Here is a 20,946-nt window from a genome sequence, read left to right on the forward strand (position 1 = left end):
TCTGCAATCTATTTAAGCGACTTAAAACTATAATCAGTTTATTTTAATTAAAACAACTATTGTACGAGTAACTACTCGATTAACTGTTTATCATGGATAATATAAAACCACCTGGCTTACACACATTTCTTCTGAGAAAAGGTTTACTGAACCCTTTCCCCCATTATTAGGAAAACTTTTATAAAGACAATACGGGTACTTACGATTTCCCTCTGCAGCTTGGCGATGTTGAAGTTGGCCTGGGCGAGCCGGACACTCAGAGTGGCCACATCGCTGGTCAGCTGGGCCCGCTCGCCGGCGTTCCGGTCGACCAGCTTGAGCATCTTGTCCTCCAGGCTCTGGTTGACCTTCTGCACCCGCTTGTGCGACTCGTAGAGCCGATCGTACTTGTCCTGCCACGCGATCACGCTGTCCTCGAGCTCCACCTGCCGCTCGCTCTCCCGCAGACAGGCCGACTCCAAGGCGAAGAGCTGCGTCTGCTTTTCGATTAACGCCTGCTGCAGCTGTTCAATTTCCGTCGCCGGGGGGCGGAAGTGGCCGCCGTTGCGGGGGGGCGTGGCAGCTGTGGATGCAGCCGACGGGGCTGATGTGTGGGTGGTTTCTGCCGCTTTCGGTGTGGCCGCCTGCAATTGAGTAAGCACACAGAATGAAATTACGAGCTGCAAATATTTTGTAATTAATTTCGCTTCCGGAGAGCCAACGCATACCGGACGCAGAGTGTCACACTGTTTCGGCTGCAAAACCCGTACTGAGAAGCCCGGACAAAGCGGGCTCCGTAGAATGCTGCGGACAGCTCCATTATTCTACCAGCAGATCTCCTTTCCCGTCGCTCTGCTTTTCTTCTTTTGCTTAATTTTGAAACAACATTTTAAAAAGCTTTGAGCTGCCGTGTCATAAAAATGCTCGTCATGCCCATGAATTCGAGGGGAAAGGGGACGAGGGTCGGATTTAACCCCACTCGCACAGCATCTGCTGCAGATAAGGTATTAATCAATGGGTTAAGTCCGGGTGAGAGTCGGAATACCCTTCCAATACTCATTAAATGTCGACTGGATTTTCACAGATATTATTATTTTCCACTTCCACCTTAGAGCTTGTTTGTACATATTTAAAATTTAATTGCAAAACAATCTTGGATTGTGGCTTTCAAAATGTAAGGGTGAAGTCACCATTTGAATGTAAATAGAGCCATAAATTGCTTAAAAGGTAATACATTTTATAAGGTAGAATCTTTTGCTAAAATTTAGAAAGATAACAAATGTTGCGTGTATTTTTAAAATTTTGTTTTAATGTTTTTAGGATCCAAAGACCCCACAGTTCGGTACGTAGAGTACACTATATGGATCTAGAGCTGTTGACAACTGATAAGCGAAGTGTAACTGTGGATTATACCGCACGCAAACAGAGAGAAATTCCAAATGCAGGAGAGTGAAAAACAACGAGGGAGATCACTTAAAGAGAACTGAAAAAGTTATAATGCATTACATATGAATATACACAATTAATCATCCTGATAGTCGAAATATCGTCGAACATTGTCTGTTAACACTATTTAAAATACTTTGCAGATAACAGCAGTTGCTAAATAAATGAATTAGTCTAACAGCTTAATTATTTCGTATGCTTTCTAAAAGTTACCTAACACTAGGAAACTTTGCAGTAAGGCACGAAAATGTAGAGTTATCAAGCTCAGAGGAATTTTCTATTAGGTTTATCTTTATAAGAAATTACGGCGCATGTTCGACACCTATAAAAGCACTGCGCTAAGTTCAAAATTCTAAAGTGTTTTAGTCAACAAGTTGGAAAATGAATTTGTTGTGGAGTATCTTAGTCCTGAACATTGTTTTCAGAGCAATAGGAGTTGTGGTATAGTCCTTTAACAATATAATATATATAAAACATTATAAAAAAAATACATATTTCAGAGCGCAGAAGTCACGACAAATTCACCAACAGAGGTATAGTCCTTAAACAATATAATATATATAATACATTATGAAAAAAATACATATTTCAGAGCGTATCAGTCTCGCAATCACCAGCAGAGGTATAGTCCTTAAACAATATTATATATATAATACATTATGAAAAAAATACATATTTCAGAGCGTATCAGTCTCGCAATCACCAGCAGAGGTATAGTCCTTAAACAATATTATATATATAATACATTATGAAAAAAAATACATATTTCAGAGCGTATCAGTCTCGCAATCACCAACAGAGGTATAGTCCTTAAACAATATAATATATATAATACATTATGAAAAAAATACATATTTCAGAGCGTATCAGTCTCGCAATCAACAGCAGAGGTATAGTCCTTAAACAATATAATATATATAATACATTATGAAAAAAATACATATTTCAGAGCGTATTAGTCTCGCAATCAACAGCAGAGGTATAGTCCTTAAACAATATAATATATATAATACATTATGTAAAAAATACATATTTTTTAGAGCGCAGAAGTCACGACAAAGTCACCAACAACAGAGGTATAGTCCTCAAACAATATAATATATATAACACATTATAAAAAAAAATACATATTTCAGAGCGCAGAAGTCACGACAAAGTCACCAACAACAGAGGTATAGTCCTTAAACAATATAATATATATAATACATTATAAAAAAAATACATATTTCAGAGCGCAGAAGTCACGACAAAGTCACCAACAACAGAGGTATTGTCCTTAAACAATATAATATATATAATACATTATGAAAAAAATACATATTTCAGACCGCACAAGTCACGACAAAGTCACCAAAAAAAGAGGTATGGTCCTTAAACAATATAATATTTATAATAATAATAATAAAAGTTTATTTCACAGGAAAAAAAGGATGAGGTATAGTCCTTAAACAATATAAAAATACACTATTTAAAAGTATATTTCTCAGATGGATAAACTTAATGACAAGATAAACGCCGAACTTGAAAAAATTGTTTCCAAACATGGTTCTGATTGCAGTGGAAACTCTGAATTTTCAGCTTACCTGGTTAAAATTCGCGAAGCGATTAAAAAGGATAAAACCCACATAGAAGAAAAGTTTGACTTGAAGTCAGACTTTGAAGCCTACGATCGACTGCGTATAACGCTGGAACAACAAATCGATTTTCGTATTGTAGCCATTAAGAGTATGCTTCCCTTTTTCGATCCCAGCAGCTCATGCTATCAGTTTTACCTAAAGCAAAAGGAAACACTTACAAATTCAAAAAAACTAACTAATGAGCAAAAGCAACAACATTTAGTTGAAAACTCGAACGATTGCCCCAATACAGACGATAATGATTCGGATTATGATTATATTTACTAACGCAACACAAAATTTCAGATTGAAATTTTTAAACATAAATGTAAAAATGTATTGTACAACAAAAAAATGTTGCCTTGTTGCTTAAGTTACTTTTTTTGTTGTACAATACATTTTTTACATTTATGTTTAAAAAATTTCGAACAACAGTGTGGAAAAAGTGTAAAAAAAATAATAAATATTTACTTTAATCACGAGCAGAACCCAAAAAGCTGTTATTAATACCAATACTCATCCGTCTCCGGATAGTCCAATTTAGTTGAGGATTTCGAGTTTAGCAGCGAGTCTTGGCGCAGATGGCTTATGGCCGGAATCAAAGTGCAAACTACGTTCTCAAACAACTAATTGGATTAACTTGACACAAAAACGAGAGGGAGTTTGAGTTTGCAGCCAGAATGTCGCCAGTGGAAACTTTGTCTTCGGTTACTCCTTCGACTACTTGAAACCGTTGGAAAACCGCATGAGTTTTCCTTTCGTCACATATGAGCGACATGGGTTGGCGAGGAAAAGTCGCCCGCCGCCCGGGCTCAAACCTAAAAACTGCAAAATGTACAGAAAATTTAATTAAAAAAGGATTTTCGGCCTGGCAAGTTGCTTGGCTTCTCCTCCGCTGACTTGGCCCCTTTCGATTTTTCTCGCCTCACTCCTTCTGCTAACACACATTTTCTCAAGCCAAATAATTTTTCTTCGCACTCCGTTTTTGCCAGCAACGCATAAGAAAATTCAATTTATAGTTTGTGTGTGTGGGCGTGGCAAATTGCCAAAGACAGACAATGCCATTAATTAATTTGGAAAGCATTTTGCGAGCGGAAGAAGGCGGTAACAATTAAAACGGAACCGGTTAAAGTGCCGTGGGTGTTTTGGGGGCCAAAACAGTGAGGAGCTGGCCAAAAAGTTTGCTACCGGCCTGTCCATGTGTGAGTTTCCGGTCCAGGCACACATTTTCCCGGCATATGATAGTTGTTTTCCCCCTACGATTTGTTTGCCTTTGGTCATTAAAACCATTTTCGTGTTCCAACATTTTTCTGCTTTTATGTCGACATTTGTGTTGGGTTTTTGCTTGCGGCTCGTTTTTCAATAATTTATTAAATGCTTTTTGTTTTGATGTACACAAACAATTTAACATGCTAAACGGGGGGGCTGTCCGTGGCCTAAATAGCGATTGGTTTTTATTATTGCCTCTTTTTGTTAATCATTTATAATTGATATTATTAAGGATTATCTCGTAAATTGAAAAATAGGCTAGGTACAAATTTTTCGTTTTTGCTATAATGCCCTGTTAATTATCCTCCTAGGATGATATCGCATTTAATTTTCCTGTCAAGATTCCGATATGTCTGTGACAACTTAATATAGAATGTGGCTCATGGCTTTGTTAAATTGATTAACCCCTAATTAAAATTGGCAAATCGAAACGTTTCAAAATTAAATTTTATTTTGCAAATCGCTTTTCAAAGCTGACCAAATTATCTCCCTTTAAATAAAGTTTTACAATAAATAAATAATAGATTAAGTACATCATGAATGAATCGCTGGGCAAAAGGCTTTTCCAGACTTTTCGTCACCAAAACTTTTCATCAAATTCAAAGTTTTAAGTCCTCCTTTTTGCTTTCCACTTGATTCCCACTTGTATCTTTTCGCTGCTCATTTTTCATGGTTAAGAAAAATTTGGGGAAAGGAAAAGCTGCTTGTTGAGTTTTCCCATGCACGTTGATGACTCTCCGAAAACCGGTTTCTAATTGTCATCCTTTCGCTCGAAGTGCATTGGAAAACCCAAAAAGTAATGAGAGGAGCTTGAGAAAATGCGCAAAATGGGGAGTTCGGAGTCCTTGTCATTATTTATTATGTTGCTCGAGTCTTTCATTACACAAGCATTTTTGTCTTTCATTTGTTGCCTTTTGTGTCAAAAAAAAGTGAAGGGAAGTTACAAGGAAACGAGGGAGAATTTCTTATCAACCGAGGATGTTGTCGCATTCCTTCACTGCTTATTTACAGTTATTCGGTTGCTCATTTTCTCCGACATTTATCTCCTCACCCACACAAAGGCTTAAAAAGTGGGGGAAACGGAAGTGTGGCGCCCAAGTGTAGACTTTGAAAAAAAAGAATAATTCCCATCATTATAGAGTTCGAGGTTCACTTTGAACTCAGTGAAGAGTGTAGAGAAGAATCCTTTTTGAACTAGGACTAGAAATATCTGTATATTAACAACCATTTTTGAACAGTATACCTAAACGTATTAATATATTATATATTTTATATATGTAAGGAAACTACGTACAGTTTTGTTTTACAAAAGAGTATGATTATATTTAGGTACGCAGATTTCCTCCCCAAGGAACTAACCTACAGTTCTGGTTCATTTGAGGGGATAATTACAGATCCACCAAAGTCCCTGTTCCCCGATATCCTTCCTGTTGTTTCAGTAACCCAAAACTCGCGACTCTTTCCTGGCCCAATCGATAAACAAATGCGGTAAACATCAATGGACAGCGGGAAAGGACCCAGCGGGAAACTCACACAAGAGTGCTTGGGCAAACAACCTCGTTGGATGATGAATGGAAGGTCAATCGCCGTGACCCCGGCGAAAAAGAGAAAAAGTGGGGCCAAAGGCAGCGCTGACATTTAACGCAAAGCGACGCGAGCCTGTCAATGCCAATGTCCTGGATGAGAAGCCAGGATACGAGGATGCAGGCAAGGAAAGGGGATAGGGGGAGGAGACAAAGCAGAGGACAAGGAGCAGCTCGAGATCCCGACCAGGAATGTTTATGCGAATGCCTGGGCACAAAAACATACGTGACGTGCCTCACTTGTTATCCCCGTCTCGTTTACGTTGGCTCTCTGGCCCTTTCTATTCATGAATTTAAGCACTCGAAAAAAAAGTTTAAGTAATCAACAGAATTTCCAAAAAAAATTCATTTTACAATACTCAAAGCGATTAACCTATACATATTTTAAAATACTACTACTACTATTTTAGAGCAATTAAATTAGGAAAAATGTTTTTTAAAATTAGTATAGCTATCTAATTTGGGGAACCATTTTCTTCCAGTGCCCTTAAGCGGCGGAAGCGATGTGCACCGACTGACAGCTGAAGGAACACGAATAAACGAGAAGTCCTGGCAGCGGAGAAGCGAAATCCCTCAGCTGGAAAAATGCCTCATCTTGGCCTGACAGTTCGCCGAGTTGCGTCAACTTGTCGTCATATTTTTCAGTCAACTGAAAGTTCTCTATGACTTTCTCGATGTGAGGATATGTGTAAGGAGGGACCAGATTGCGAGTGTATGTGTGTGTGTGTGTGTGTGCTTGTGTAATTAGGATAATGGTTGCAGTGGCAAACCATCAGGGGTTTTGCCATCATTCAATATCATATTTATAGATGCCACGGCAATCGCTTAAGGCTCTTTACCATTGCAGAATTATTTACTGCGGCACCTAAGCATTGAATTTATGATTCCTGTTGACTATTTTAACAGATATAAGAAAGCTTGAGTAGTAGAATAATAGAACCTAAGGAAATCGCAAACAATTTCAAGCGTTCTAAGCTATTTGACAATTATATTAAAATCATGCTAGTAATAAAAGGGTATTAATCTTAATGGTTGAGCTCAGTTTAATTAACAATAAGGCTTTCCAAGTAATTATAACCAGGTTGCACTCATAAACCCAAGCATAATGCCACTGTACATTATCATTAAACCCACAGAAAATGGGTGGGTGTGTATTTCGACCCATATCTTGTTGTGCGTCTGTAAACCTGGTTAAATATTCCGAACATTTTGCGCCTGACACATTATGTTAATACGAATGTAGTTTAATGCTGGCAAATATTGAGCTACATGTATTCAACTCAAACCACGCACACACGTACACAGAAAGACACGCAAAATTTATGCATATTTTGATGACATTTTGAACGCAGAACGCAAAATGTCAAATACATAAAAATGAAAAGCCGACGATACGAGTAACAAAGTGAAAGAGTAAACCGAACGGCGAAATCATTTCATCCAATACACGCACATTACGTTCCCCCTTTTACACAGAGCAAAATCATTTTTATCACTCGCAAAATCATAAATAAGTTAAAGAGAAATTTAGTTAAAATTATGTAACTTCTTAATAACCACTTGGCCTCCCATTTCTTAATAAGAATTCATTTTTGTTTTGATTTTAATCGTTTAGTAAAAACTGATTATCTTTTTTAATTCTCAGTGCAGTGAAATACATATCGAATAACACGAAAGCGGAAATCGATGACGGCCATTTTGCCGTAAATTGAGGCATTTTGCCCCAACGCTCTTGTAATTGTACCGCTGAAAGATGGAAAGTGACGATGGGGGAAAACGGCTGGGAAAATGTAGAAAATGGGAGGTGGCAAGAATATCTACTGGATGGCGGCGACACATTCAACCGGCTATTTTTAGCTCGATTTTCATTTAATTTGCTGCCCATGCTGCATAACTAAAAATGGCGAACGGTAGTCAAGCTTAAAATCCAAGGGAGGCCCTGGAAAACCGGGCGGGAAAAACCAACCGGCGGTTTATGTTTTCAATTACGCCGGCCGCGAAATTTGCAATTTAGATAGCAATTTTTAGGGGAAATTTGAGCGTGTTTTTATGTTTTTTTCTTCTATGTTTTATTTTTGTTAGTAGTATCCACGCAATTTGGCAAATTGTGCGCAGGGCCAAAAACCACGTATGTGCGGGGCTAATACCAATTTCTAGTCAATTACGCAAATTTTGAATGTTTAAAGACCCACTTTTTGTGTGCAGGAGAACTCAATTGGTTTGAGCGCAGAATTTCTGGGTCGAATTAAAATTGTTGCAAAACTCGTTATAAGTAAACACGTTAGCTAAACTTTATATTAGTTCAGCATTTTGAATAATAGATAAATTGTTTAGTAATTTATATAGTTTGTAAAAATAGTAAAAAATGTTATTGTAATTTTTCTTTGATAATAATAGAATGAGTAATTGTAATAAATTTTGATTTATATATACTTAATAGTATTTTTAAAGAAGTTTTTTTTTTGCAGTCGTTATCAACATTTACAGTGACCGAAAAATGTATCTCAACAACATTTTCCTCTTATTTCGTTTTACTTAAATGGATAAATACACATCTTGTTCTTGGTAATTAATAAATAAATTCCGTGACCAAACAATGCCTAGTTTTCAAAGTAAACAAGCATTTGTTATGCTTCTATTTGCACATAATATGGCCGCAAACAAGTCAGCTAACTTTTCTAATAATTTTAATTGGCATTTAAAATATTTGCTATGCAAATTGTGTCGCCATGGGTTGTACAATTATTTGTCTTTCAGTTTCCTTCCTGCCGGGTTTCCTCCGGCTTTTCCACATCCCTTGGACCCCTCGTTATCTGTGTGTGTTCAGAGACTTGGAAAATCCGTGTGCAATGTCAGTTGCGAAGAAGAAGGGGCAACTACGAGTATTTATGTGGGTGCAACGTGGCGTATGATTAATGAAAAAGGGGTAGGAAAAGCGCATCGTGTACACACAGTGCATATGGACAAAGTTGAGAGAGCAGTGCTTCTGGCAGATAAAAAGTAAGCTAAGTAAGACCCAAGTAAAAAATGGGGGATTGCAATAGGAATCGATTAAAAACAAAACGTTGATTGAATTTCCCCAGCACAAAAGCGGTTATGACGACTAAAGGGAAAATGGGCAAAAGAGTGGAGGAGGATAATAAAGAAAAGTCGAAGACAAAGCAGCAATGCAGTGGCAGGAGCAACAACAACAACAATCCACCCCGCCCCCGAAATGCCAATTTCCACTCGAGCTTCTTTTTTCTTTGGCTAAAAGGGAAATAAGCAATTTCAGCAAATAAATCGTAAAAAGTAAAAGTAATAAAATCACGAAAATGAGAAAAGAAACCACGCTCATACAGACACACACATGTGTGCATGGAGAAAATGATGGAAAAATGAAAATACTCGTTGCTATCAAAAACAGACAGCAAACACAATCGCAATCGAAGTAACTGAGAAGAGCCGGAAAAGTCGGCAAGTGCGGCAAATGCGGGAAACTCGGGGGAAAAGCCGAGTTGAGGGCGTGAGATAACGCTTAATGTGGTGCCAACGGTGGTGCAAAGGACCTTGATTAGGGAAAGCCAAGAAATGGGGGAACATCACAAATTAATGAGTCAATGTTGGCACACGAATGCTGAAATCGAAGCGAGTTATGAAAATATTGATTTTGGCTCAGCAAGATTAGTTTGGCAAAGTCTTTATTGTTTCAGAGGAAAATAAAGGAACCATTCTAAATGTCCAATATACTATGTTTGTCGCATTTTACATTAAATATTCAGTTATAATAATAGCTAGTATTTAATGTCATTGCTGGAAAATGTTTTACAAAATTGGTAAGCCCTATTGCAACTTATATATGCCCACACAATTCCAGCAAATTGAATTGGTTTGAACACTTGCCCGAATTCATTCAAACATTTCCCATCAACTTAAGCAGCTCTCGCTTGGCAAACTTCAATATACAGTCGACTCTCGTTAATTCAAACCTGCGATAATTCGAACCTCTCTATAATTCAAAGTTATCACGAGGTCCCTACGAAATCTCTTTATATTTCGAACTAAATCAATACATTTTCATACACTTGGTAATTCGAACGAAAAAATCATTGATATTTAACAAAACCACGCGTTAATTCGAACTCATCAGCGTCTAACACTCGACAATTCAAAGTTGCAGAGAAAAAAATTTTGCGACAAGTTCAAACTTGCCTTTGTTTTTGTTTTGATTATGTAGTTTTTGACGCACACACTTCTTACGAATTGGTTTGTGTAGTTATTCAGTTACTGTTACTCTTTCGTTGGTATGCATATTAAAAGTTAGTGTTAGCTATGAGCCCTAGAACAAATTTCGAACCATTTGATATTTCAAACACTCGATAATTCGAAATATTTCAAGAGTCCCTCGAGTTTCGAATTAACGAGAGTCGACTGTAATTGATTTCTCTCACAGACAAAGCCATTCCTAAATTAATCCCCCTTTTCTATTGGCCAAACGGAGGAATGCTAATCAAGCCGGCCAAAACAAACCGAAATTCGAGAGAAAATCGGGCAGGAGACATACATATGAAGTCATACACACTTGGAACTTTTCCAGCTTTCCCCGCCAGAGCAGAAAGGAGCAGATAAAGAAAATTCCACACACACACAACACACTCGTAGTTTTCCGACTTTTCCGGCCGCACGAAGGAAATGAGCAAGACATTGAGTCACCTCAAATTGTGGGAGTGTGGAAAAGCTGGAAAAGCAATCAAAATACGGCAGAGACAAAGGCGAAGATAAATAGAGGCAGACAAGCAAAATATTGCCTTTTCTGTGGCGAGGCAACAGGAGGAGTGAGTTGCCGCAGTCGAAATGGGGCAGGAACAATCTGAGGAACTCAGTGGAAAAGCGAGCTCGAAATAATAATAAAAAAGTAAAAAAACCTTTTAAGTATTTCATGCTTTTCACTCTATATAAATTTTAGCCTCTCTATATTTTTCTCATTTATTAATCTCTTCTATCTTTTACATCCCTGAACTATTAAGCAATGTTTTCAAAACCTTTTTGAATAGATATTACTTTGTTTTTCCGTTGACTTCAAGGGCGTCGCTTCTTAAATTATTGTTCTCTTTTTTTGTAGCTAATGAAATCTTGTATATGCAAACAGTGAGCAATTTTGAGACATTCCATGTTTTGCCCAGTTGCCCCGAAGGTATTTCGAGTTTGGAACTCCTCCTTGGCGCCCGCCTCGATTTTTACGAGCCATGAAATGTATGCGGCAATAAATTGAATCAAAACATCTAGGATTTGACCTTGAGTGCCCGGGACAGATGAACACATCAAGGATGCACAAAGGGCAAGCAATTTTACGGCATGCAGTCCATTGGCGGTCAGCCCGGGGCCATGAACCCTGCAGATGTCCTTTCGTTAGGCGGGGGTGTGTGCATGTCAGGACCTCGGGGCAATTTCCCTTTGCAACATACTCGCACACTCGCAGTCAGTCACACACGAGAGTGTGCTCGTGGGCGGGCAAATAAGCATAACGAGCTCCATTATCCTTGGGGAAACTGGTTTGGGATGCAGCCTTGGTCCTGCATTACGCATACGCCATGTGACTCACAGCGGAAGGCGGGGAAAGCCGGGGAGAGCTCTTTTGTTGCACCGCCAAATTGAAATAATATGCAGGGGACAGCAAATTCGAAAAGGAAGTTGAGAAGCGAGAACCCGAAACCGAGAGATGAAAAAACCATGAGTCAGCAGATGTTATATATACAGTTATCGCAGGACATGGGAGCCGAAGGATTAAGGGTGGCGTGGTCGCTGCGAAAATAGACGTTTTGTTGTTATAGTCCACAGAAATGTTGCTTTAAATGAATGGCTAAAAACCTTTTAATTTTGTTTCTTTCTTTTTATGAAAACGTGAAATTTGTCTACCAAGTTGTTAAGTAGTTAACATAAAGTTTTTTTAATAGTTTATTTACAACAATGTTAAGTAGTTAACATAAAGGTTATTTAATTATAAATGTACATGGTTGAATCAAAGGTCCCTAAATTTTTTAATGATATACCACTTCCCTCACTAAATTAAAGTTTATTTTTTATAAACAAACTGTTTCAAACCAAATCAAGAAAAACCCTTTACTTAAACTGTATACAACTTCTCTTCAGCGTTATAACCCTCAATTTAAAGAGTAACAATACTGCAACATAATGGCTGCAGGACACCAGGCAGCAGGAGGATGCAAGTCCTGTAAACTAGAGGCCATTGTACACACATAGGTCACGAGCGACAGTTCCTGCTCTTCTTTTGACTTTTGTTTCGGAAGAGAGCATGAAACGAGTTTCCCCCGTATTTGCCCGACCCACCGGCTTTTCCCCATTTTCCGTTTTGCCGGCTGGGGCGGCATCATTAACATTATGTAAGCAGCAACAAAAACAACAACAAAAGCAACAACGACCGGCGACAGTGACAGCAGCAACAGACGGTAGTCCCTTTCACCTTTCTCCGCTCGCCAAACTACACCTGAAGTTGTAATTTATGCTCTGACAAAATGGCGCACACACAAAAAAATGGGGGTGGCAAGTGGGTGGAAGAAGCCTCTCACGTAACAAAAGGGGGCTACAATGGTGGGAAAAAAGGGGGCCAAAAGGGCCGCATAGTTGGCCTATGTGTTGCACTTGACGGGGTAGCTACTTTTATGTATTTATGTATATATATGTATGTATATCAGGCGCTTGGCCTTTATGGCCGCATAAATTAAAGCATCAAGCATTGAAATATTTTATTATAAGTTGAGGATTCGCGGGAACTTCAGCTTGAGGAACACAATCAGATACAACGAATAGTAAGCCAAGATAAGCCGCAGCCATAAATTACACGTTTTATTTAGGAATTGAAGGATTTCTTTGGTTAATAGAATTTTTCGTTCTTAACATGAGAATGAGACTTACAGAAATTATAAATAAGAATTTGAAGTTCCCAAGCAACACAAAACTTAAGTCGTTTTTTGGTAAAGAAACAATTTAGATGGGATTTGGGTTTCACATGACCCAATTTCTCAAGAGCTTCTGCATATCTCTTCCGCACCTTTCCGGGAAATTAATTTAACGACTCCAGCATTTGCCCGCATCCGCATGAAGAATCGGTCCAATTCGCAACTTAACATCCATCAGCGCCGGCAGCCAAAACTTTAATGGCTGGCCGTAAAAGGAGGAGCCTCGCGGAATTGTTTGTCTTGCCGCCACAATTCCGAAGCGGAGAAAAAGCCAAGATACATACATGCATTTACCTAGGTGGAAACTTTTGAGCAAACTGCATAAACGAAACTTCTTATAAAGTCTATAAAACGTAATGACTCGCGCTACATGCGCACCCAGAGAAGTATGCAACAAAAGTTCCACTGACTTTGACTTGACAGGATGAAAATCAAGGAGAACACAGGACTCTGGGAAATTCCAGCAGGAAAATATTAAGTTTTACACGGTCCCAGCTGGGGGGAATTGATTAAAGCCACAGTGGCAGGGAATGAGGCGGATTTTCTGCAGGAATTAAACGAAATTGAAAAAGTTCAACGCGCCACAAGGAAGTCTTTAAATCAGCTTCAGTTGAATAATTTCGTTGGCTTCCATAGTTAAACTTTTTAATTACAATTAAAAATACTCAATAAATAATACTCATCTTATATTTCCGCAATAAAATGCAAAATGACAAATATTTATTGTATTCTATAATACAGACATACAAAATTAAAATAATAATACGGAATAACTTTTGACATTTTGCTAAATGAAAAACAACAATTATTTAGGTCAAAGAGGGTCAAAAGAATTCTGTTCGATAAATTAATTCTTTGTTTGTATTTTTCCCTTTCTATTTACTCAAAACAAAAGCAACGTCTAAAAACCAATTGCAGATTTATATAAAACAACAACTTCAGCTTGAAATTGCCCGCATATTGTGACATTTAAAAACTTAAAATGACTTTGTTGCTTAAATTGAAGCTCCACTGTAGGCGGTAAAGCTTCATTTTGCATTTATGACGTCAAGTTGAGTCGCTTACGGAGTGTAACTGCACTTGAAAATCGCCCAAGGCTCTCGACGTTGGTCGATGGTCGAAGGATGAAGGATTTTCGTGCAACAAAATGTCAAATCACCGACACCAGGCCACCGATACTAGGACACTTTCACCCACACACAGACAGCAAACGGCAAACCAAATTTGCATGCTACGCCGCGCCAGTGTGTTTGTATTGTGTGCATGTGAATGGGGAATTGAAATTGGTTTGCAAAATGGCAGCTCTTTATATTTGGCCAGTGGTTGGAGTCGTCTGCACTTGTCACACTGATTTCTGCCGATTAGAAATTAATCGAATTTTACTGTCAAATCGAAAGCGGCGGGCGTTCAGGAAGTTGCCGTTACGTTGCCATGGAAATGCAAAAAACAACCAAACCCAGACACGCACGCATACTAAGACAGAATGGCGGGAGTATCCTGGAAATTAAGGTGACTCTGTAAATCTTTTACTCGAGCTCTGAGATTTGTTTGCATGACGATATAAATATAAAATACGCAACACAAAATGTAAAATGAATCAAAAAATATATTTTATTTGTCATTTGCAAATATACATATATAGAACCTATAACTATGTTGTTTAAATAATATTTTAAAAACTCCGATATCAAAAATAAACTTCAGAAGTCCGAAATCTGATTTTGCATTTCCCGACCAATTTGCTACAAATTGAATCAGAGTTATACTCCCTCTAAGTTCTTATATATTTATTATTGGTCCTTGTGATTGAACCACCCTAATGAGCAACACACACACACTTTTGCAGACTGACAGACACTGACACTGAATGTTACGCAGTCGGCGGTCCTATAGGCAAAATACCGTAACATTTCGCCCAACGAAAGATAATCTCTGTTTATATAAGCTTGGAATATTGGGAAGGATACTACAAAGAATCCTTCTCGATATTGGATTAGCTTTATTTCACTTCTCTCACCTGTTCCACAACTGTCGACATTTTGTTGTAAGTTTTATTGTATTTACTGCACTCTGAGATATATTTCTCACTTTGTCGCTGTGCTCTGTACACTTTTTATTTCAAAAAGATTCAACAACTTATTTCTTAAAGCCGCACCGCATTTTGCTTGTTTCTTTCTGCTTTTTCGATTTTAATTGTACGAGCTTTAGGGTGAAATTCGCGAACCTATGATACGCAACGAATCCGACGAGTTGCTGCTGCTGAAATCAACTAAAAATCCTTTTTTGGCGAGCAGGATACTCACGGATTTTTATCCTGCCGAAAGGACAAGTGCGACCAGTCCGAAAAATATACCAAAACAATTGTGGGTGGGAAACTTCGGTGAAATACCGGATGGTTAATTTCACTACCCCTGCTACGGCCACACTTGTTATCAGTTTTCAGTGCTCCGCACGTTTTCTTGTAAATAAATAAATAACTTATAAATATCAACCTAAACAGACATGTTTCGCCTCCAACAGTCGCAGCCCGACCCCGCCGAGGAGCAAAAGCGCGTGGCCTCCGAAGTCCGTTTCAATTTCATTCTGTTTGGCGCAATTATCGCAGCTGTTCGACTGGGTATGTAAAGTTCTTATGTAAAGTGCTCTATATAAAACAACTCATTTGTTTTCTCTGTTAAAACAGCTCCCGTGGTCCTGCAGCAGATAAATTCGGCATAGGAATAAAGTTAACTATATAATGGAAGATCGGGGATAACCATTAGCAGTTTGCTTCTATCAGGAAGTTATCAATTACCTAGTTGTTCAAGCAATTTTAGTCAAATCATAATGGCACGCGAAATGCATTTATCTAAAGGCACTTTGGCTAATGGGCAAAGATTTAACTCAAGGCATTTTTAAGTTTGAATAAAATTGAGGATGTTCCTGAACATAAATCGTTTTACAAAATGTAGAAAGTGAATAAACACATAAAGTAAAGAACAAAAAGGAATGGGTTTAATTTAAAAGCTCTAATGCGGTTTCAAAAAGAACCCAAGTCTGCAGCATAGCTATCACTATATTGTACCACTATCCAAATATAGCGGGAAAATAGCCGATATGCCATCTCTGACTAGTATTTTTGTGGTATTTTATTGCAAGTGCCAGCACTGCGTGTGTATAAACAGCTGGCAAGAAAACAGTTGGCAATAAGAAAGAAGTTTTTGTTGAAATGACGGCGTAAAACCCATTAAACCAATTACCATTATTGCACGATCGAGTCGCCGTACATATGCGTATATAGTAACGTAGCAGATAACAAACAGAGAGAAGAAAAAGCGGCGAAACACGCTTAACATATGGACGTGCTCTCCAAGATAACGAACGAAGTAAGGTGCCGCGTTGCGTTTTGCCATGTTTACACTTAACGTCTTTAGATATCTACTTTGACAGGTACTCCCGATAATATATAATGGTGGCGGCCAAGTACGAGCGCCTGAATTCCGGCGAGGTGAGTGCAAATGGAAATGCCAGCGAAGCGGAAGAAGAGGAAATCGAGCTCAATCTCGGCCAGAAATCGCAGAAAACGACGCTGAATAATGGAAACCGTTCACGGCAGAGCAACTTTAAGTACGCTATCGGCAAGTCCGGACCGGGAGAAACCCAGGGAGTTGGGGAGACCAGCACTTTAGCCCAGGAGAACATGATGATGCAAATGGCGGTGGGCACGTTGGCCATCATTCTTTTGTATCTGACGCTCTCCATCTCGCTGACCTTCTACCAAACGGACATCAATCGGCAGATGCCCTTTCCCCTGGCCATCGTGACGTACCACCTTGTTGTTAAATTTCTTCTGGCCGCGTTGGCGCGAAAGATTTACAGGATGAGGATGGGCCGATCCAGGGTCCAGCTGGATTGGAGAGTGGCCCTGAGGAAAATGGCACCCACGGGAGTTGCCAGTGCCATCGACATTGGGTTCTCCAACTGGGGGCTAGCCCTGGTGCCCATTTCCCTGTACACCATGACCAAGTCCTCGACGATCGTCTTCATCTTGCTGTTCGCCATCGCTTTGGGCCTTGAAAAAAAGGTAAGGTTTATTTTATAGAAAGAAAAGGGAGCTTTAGAGCCCTGAAAAATAATTCTCCGGTGCAGAGTTACGTCTTTATATTTTTATCTTTTTAATTATAATGAAAGCACCCAAAGAAACAAGCTGAAAACTAATTCATTTTTTGTACTGATAAAAGGCATTAAATCAAAACCTTTTGTTATTCAATTGTTGCTCAATCATTATATCTGACAACAGTCAGATAAAAAGAAAATTGAAAATGATATCTCGAAACATATACTAAGAGATTACAAATACTTGTAATTATATTGGTTAATAACTTTTCGTTTTCAGATAAGAAAAGTTTACTTATTTATGAGCATGTTTTAAATATTATTACTGCACATTTTTATAAGTTAAATTATACGAAAAGGCTATAACCGCTTTAAATTAGATTGAGTATCCATTAGAGAATCAACATTTAAAGAACATCGAAAAACTTTAAATTCATAAAATGTATCATGTGTTAACTTGTTCCTCAGGTTTTTCAAAATGCGTTGCAGCTAATTTTAATTTCGCACCCCCATACAGATATAGATATTGATTGTGCATTAACGGCATTATTTACTTTTAGAGCTGGTATCTGGTGTCGATTGTGGGCCTGATAGGCACCGGGCTGGTGATGTTCACCTACAAGTCCACGCAGTTCAACGCCCTGGGCTTCTTCTTCATCCTCTTCGCCTCGCTGAGCAGCGGACTGCGGTGGAGTTTTGCGCAGTTCATAATGCAGAAGTCCAAGCTGGGATTGCACAACCCCATCGACATGATCTACTACATGCAGCCGTGGATGATTGCCTCTTTGGTGCCACTAGTCTTAGGAATCGAAGGTGGGTTTCCGAAGTCTTTATGCTGCAATGTGCATTTAATAACTGGTGATTCCTTAAAGGGGCCAACCTCTTCGCAGTAAGCGAGGACCTGCACAACCACTCCTCGCACGAGATTACCTGGGCTATTGCGAGGATAACCGCTGGAGCCCTGCTCGCCTTCCTCATGGAGTTCAGCGAGTTCCTGGTACTCTGCAAGACCTCCAGCCTGACGCTCTCGATAGCCGGGATCTTTAAGGACATCTGCCAGTTGGCCCTGGCCGTGACCCTCAAGAAGGACCAGCTGAGTGTTATCAACTACATCGGCTTGGTCATCTGCCTGGCGGGCATTGTGTGCCACCTCCTGCACAAGTACACCAGCATGAAGGAGACGCAGAGGCAGCAGAAGGAACAGGGGTTCAACGACGACCAGGACGAGTCGCCCGCGGGGGAGTACAACTTCAACGAGGGCAGTGCGATTGCGGGAGTGCATGTGAAGTCGCACTCCACGCTCACGGTGCCATTGCTGGAGCAAACTGATTCCGAGGACGAGTCTGGCCACGACCCCAGCAACAAACAGAACGCCTCCGATGTGATCTTCGATGTGCTGAAGCGACGCGACATGCAGCGATGAAAGCCGATCCTTGTACAGATGTCCTGTAAATGTTGTAAATTCAAACGATCCTATGTTACGAGCTCCATTCCCCACACAACTACTTACTACACTGGGATAGCAATGCAGGTTTAAGTAAGTTAGTTAGTTTGAGATTTCCCGGCTGCTTCCGACACTGAGAACTTTCCGATTTCCCGGTTGCATTCCCGCTTTGTGCATTTTGCAGCTATAATTATGAGGTAAAAATTAAAAGAAATATAGATAACTCTCTTTTTTGACTGCTTTCCATTTTGACAAAACAAACAAGACAGCGGAACGATCGGTAATCTTTGGACAACAGGTATTAGTTTTCCACAATTCTCTTAATTTTATCTGAACATTTTTAAATTGTCAGCTGTTTTGTGCCAATTATCAACATTTCTAATTTGCATTTTAAAATTTTTTGATTGTTGTCCAACGCTACCTTCAAGCCCCAAAAACTATCTCGTTTTTTTTTCGTAAGAACTTACAATTAAGTCTTGAAACCTCTGTAAAAATAAGAAATAAGAAAGCCTTAAAGACCTTTTATTGTTCCTTAATTGGCAACTCCAATCCGGCATTCCAAATTTATTTGTAAACAGTTTAGTTTTAAGAAACTTTGCATTTGACATCTTGAAAAATGTCTGATAAAATTAAACACGAGCCATTGTTTTTGTAGAAAATTATAAATAACGTCTTTATTGTTTTAGTTGATAACGCCTCATTTTTGTTGAGTTTTTGACATTTTGTATTCATAAGTTTATAAGGTAATTTCAAGTATATATTAAACACGTATATATTAAAGAATATAACGATTACGATATGGCGGCGGTTCAAATCAATTGAACAGGGTCATATCCACGCTATTGAGGTATGGGAACCGGAAAACTATTTGGCGTTGCGCCAAATGATATTGGTTCGCCTATGCTTTACATTACTTATCTTTGGTTTGCTTTAGAGGCGGTCCATTTTCCGGATCATCTTCGAGGCGCTGACGCTTGAGAGTCGGCTGAAGCTCGGAAACCGCTTTGGTCGAAACCGGAGCAGCTTCCTGCAGCTGCACTGTAATGATGTTGTAGGCACCCACCCCCAGCGTGACCACTTCGTTGGACACCACCAGGCCTGTGCGTTCGTTGAGAGATTCCTCGAAGCCGGAATCGGGACTAGACAGACTCTCGTTGCTCTGATTAGACGGAAGTTCGCAAACGGGCTGGAGTGACTGGTAGAAAGGGTAGCCGGACAGCACGTCAATGAAGGGCTCGACGTGGGCGTCTGTGTAGGAGGTCAGTCCGACGAGGTACTGCGACCAGCGCCTGACCCCGCTGACCTGGCGAACAGCCGCAATGCAGACGGCGGCCAGCAAAGAGGGGGGTTCCCTGGCGAATGTGGTGACTGTAAGGGAATGCAATGTTGTACAATTTCGAACACTGTTTCTGGCAAGACAGCCTGCTTACTGGTCAATGTGAAGTCTGCCATGCGGAGCAGCAGCTGTGCCAAGACGGCCAGCATTTGCTCAAAGCTTCCGTATCGCTGATAGGGCAGAAAGTTATGCTCCCTTTCGATGTCATTCAGCATCTCGGAGTAGGCCGCAAAGTCGGAGCGAGTGAGGAAGCTGCAGGCGAACAGCTCCACAAAGCTGGCAATTGTGGGACGCACCAGCTCGAAGTCAAGGAAGCACAGGAGCTTCCTCTCCACGGCCTTGTATTCAAATCCGGTGTAGGCATTCTTGACCAGACGGTTCATTTCGCTGTAGCGCGGGATGAACGCGTCTGTGTTCTCGATCTGAGCTGCAATATGGAGACTCGTGATCGCAACGAGTTGCAGCTTGTCCTGCCGGATTTTGTAGCGGTCCATAAAGCGATCCAGGTAGTAAGCGGCTGGAATAAAAAAGGATTATCAAAAAATATACTTCTGAGCACCAAGAAAATGGTATCATATTTGGTAGTTTAGGTTAGCAAAGCTCCACTGTACAGTGCTCACCCAGGTGCAGTGCACATCGACTTAGTTTGTAGGTGCCAGTCACTAGTTGGAGCAACTGCAGCATCTTGTAGCGTTCATCCAATTGGGGAGACAGGAAAAATAGCGGCAAGCGGCGCATCTCCTGCTCCTTCATGGTCAAAAATATGTCACGTGCATAGTCTTTTAGCCAATGGGTCTTCGCCAGGCGCTATAAATTGGAAACCAGTTAATTATATCAGAAATTATCAGGATTATTTCGGAAACCAAATTTCATACATAAGTTCATAACCAATTACCTCGACGTCAGATTGCAAGTGATCCTTTTCCAAATTAGGATTCACCACGAAGATGTTCTCCTCGACAGCCAAAGTCTCGTCCATCTTTTCCTAGTTTTCTTCAGTTCTTCACTTATAAAAATCTTCACCTATGCGAACTGAAAACTCCGATGCGAATAAGGAATAGAAAACAAAACCCGGAAAAACATGGCGGGATAACGGTGCTTGTCAGTGCTACCACAAAGTTTATCGAGCAATGCTGCCAGACTGAAAAAGGATTATGATCTAACCTAACTTTAGCTATAATTCTGATGCGTTTTGTTTTTCAAAATAGATGATGATCCAGTC

At 39.7% G+C, this 20,946-nt stretch overlaps 5 protein-coding genes across 15 annotated transcripts in view; 3 read left to right on the forward strand and 2 right to left on the reverse strand.

The window, feature by feature from the left end:
- The window catches only part of LOC108099169, a 39,932-nt gene extending 24,831 nt beyond the window's left edge, over positions 1 to 15,101 (reverse strand). For 2 of the 3 annotated variants that reach the window (XM_017202526.2, XM_017202525.2), the window contains exons 1-2: positions 14,867 to 15,101; positions 204 to 623 (exon numbers count right to left, since the gene is read on the reverse strand). In XM_017202526.2, the coding sequence (XP_017058015.2) occupies positions 204 to 623; positions 14,867 to 14,887 (441 nt within the window). In that variant the 5' untranslated portion in view covers positions 14,888 to 15,101. Of the gene's footprint in view, positions 1 to 203; positions 624 to 707; positions 755 to 14,866 lie in introns of those variants that run through there. The other variant, XM_017202528.2, reaches the window with a different exon arrangement.
- Positions 1,759 to 3,447, forward strand: LOC108099171. 8 transcript variants are annotated; one of them, XM_043207698.1, is made up of 13 exons: positions 1,760 to 1,866; positions 1,926 to 1,958; positions 2,018 to 2,047; positions 2,107 to 2,136; positions 2,197 to 2,226; positions 2,286 to 2,315; positions 2,375 to 2,404; positions 2,466 to 2,501; positions 2,562 to 2,597; positions 2,657 to 2,692; positions 2,752 to 2,787; positions 2,846 to 2,860; positions 2,913 to 3,443. In XM_043207698.1, the coding sequence occupies exons 1-13, from the start codon at positions 1,807 to 1,809 to the stop codon at positions 3,327 to 3,329; spliced, it is 819 nt and encodes a 272-aa protein (XP_043063633.1). In that variant the 5' UTR covers positions 1,760 to 1,806; the 3' UTR covers positions 3,330 to 3,443. The 8 variants fall into 8 exon arrangements, with proteins under 8 accessions (XP_043063635.1, XP_043063637.1, XP_043063640.1 ...); XM_043207700.1 differs by lacking the exon at positions 2,107 to 2,136 and having other exon boundaries at positions 1,759 to 1,866; positions 2,913 to 3,446; XM_043207699.1 differs by lacking the exon at positions 2,375 to 2,404 and having other exon boundaries at positions 2,913 to 3,445.
- A 169-nt stretch (positions 15,102 to 15,270) lies between the features above and the next one.
- On the forward strand, positions 15,271 to 15,834 carry LOC108099143. Its single transcript, XM_017202486.1, has 2 exons — positions 15,271 to 15,466; positions 15,533 to 15,834. Exons 1-2 carry the CDS (start codon positions 15,352 to 15,354, stop codon positions 15,565 to 15,567), a joined length of 150 nt encoding a protein of 49 aa, XP_017057975.1. The 5' UTR covers positions 15,271 to 15,351; the 3' UTR covers positions 15,568 to 15,834.
- A 153-nt stretch (positions 15,835 to 15,987) lies between these two features.
- LOC108099141 (solute carrier family 35 member C2) lies at positions 15,988 to 19,203 on the forward strand. Of its 2 annotated transcripts, none has more exons than XM_017202483.2 (4): positions 15,988 to 16,214; positions 16,263 to 16,912; positions 17,505 to 17,757; positions 17,817 to 19,203. In XM_017202483.2, the coding sequence occupies exons 2-4, from the start codon at positions 16,298 to 16,300 to the stop codon at positions 18,365 to 18,367; spliced, it is 1,419 nt and encodes a 472-aa protein (XP_017057972.1). In that variant the 5' UTR covers positions 15,988 to 16,214; positions 16,263 to 16,297; the 3' UTR covers positions 18,368 to 19,203. The 2 variants fall into 2 exon arrangements, with proteins under 2 accessions (XP_017057972.1, XP_017057971.1); XM_017202482.2 differs by having other exon boundaries at positions 16,279 to 16,912.
- LOC108099142 (cyclin-J) lies at positions 19,032 to 20,829 on the reverse strand. The gene is made up of 4 exons (XM_017202484.2): positions 20,620 to 20,829; positions 20,345 to 20,531; positions 19,819 to 20,241; positions 19,032 to 19,756 (listed from the first exon to the last, which is right to left on the reverse strand). The coding sequence occupies exons 1-4, from the start codon at positions 20,701 to 20,703 to the stop codon at positions 19,299 to 19,301; spliced, it is 1,152 nt and encodes a 383-aa protein (XP_017057973.1). The 5' UTR covers positions 20,704 to 20,829; the 3' UTR covers positions 19,032 to 19,298.
- Between the last annotated feature and the right edge of the window lie 117 nt (positions 20,830 to 20,946).

The sequence above is a fragment of the Drosophila ficusphila genome, unplaced genomic scaffold (genome assembly GCF_018152265.1).
Source record: "Drosophila ficusphila isolate 14025-0441.05 unplaced genomic scaffold, ASM1815226v1 contig_286, whole genome shotgun sequence".
Lineage (NCBI taxonomy): Eukaryota > Metazoa > Arthropoda > Insecta > Diptera > Drosophilidae > Drosophila > Drosophila ficusphila.

Coding starts and splice junctions, on each gene's coding strand:
- LOC108099171 (XM_043207698.1), top strand. CDS start 1,807: ATGAATTTGTTGTGGAGTATCTTAGTCCTGAACATTGTTTTCAGAGCA. Junction 1,959..2,017: donor CGACAAATTCACCAACAGAG/GTATAGTCCTTA, acceptor TACATATTTCAG/AGCGTATCAGTCTCGCAATC. Junction 2,316..2,374: donor TCTCGCAATCAACAGCAGAG/GTATAGTCCTTA, acceptor TACATATTTCAG/AGCGTATTAGTCTCGCAATC.
- LOC108099142 (XM_017202484.2), bottom strand. CDS start 20,703: ATGGACGAGACTTTGGCTGTCGAGGAGAACATCTTCGTGGTGAATCCT. Junction 20,532..20,619: donor ACTTGCAATCTGACGTCGAG/GTAATTGGTTAT, acceptor TCCAATTTATAG/CGCCTGGCGAAGACCCATTG. Junction 19,757..19,818: donor GGCAGACTTCACATTGACCA/GTAAGCAGGCTG, acceptor ATTCCCTTACAG/TCACCACATTCGCCAGGGAA.
- LOC108099143 (XM_017202486.1), top strand. CDS start 15,352: ATGTTTCGCCTCCAACAGTCGCAGCCCGACCCCGCCGAGGAGCAAAAG. Junction 15,467..15,532: donor TATCGCAGCTGTTCGACTGG/GTATGTAAAGTT, acceptor CTGTTAAAACAG/CTCCCGTGGTCCTGCAGCAG.
- LOC108099141 (XM_017202483.2), top strand. CDS start 16,298: ATGGTGGCGGCCAAGTACGAGCGCCTGAATTCCGGCGAGGTGAGTGCA. Junction 16,913..17,504: donor CTTTGGGCCTTGAAAAAAAG/GTAAGGTTTATT, acceptor ATTTACTTTTAG/AGCTGGTATCTGGTGTCGAT. Junction 17,758..17,816: donor ACTAGTCTTAGGAATCGAAG/GTGGGTTTCCGA, acceptor GATTCCTTAAAG/GGGCCAACCTCTTCGCAGTA.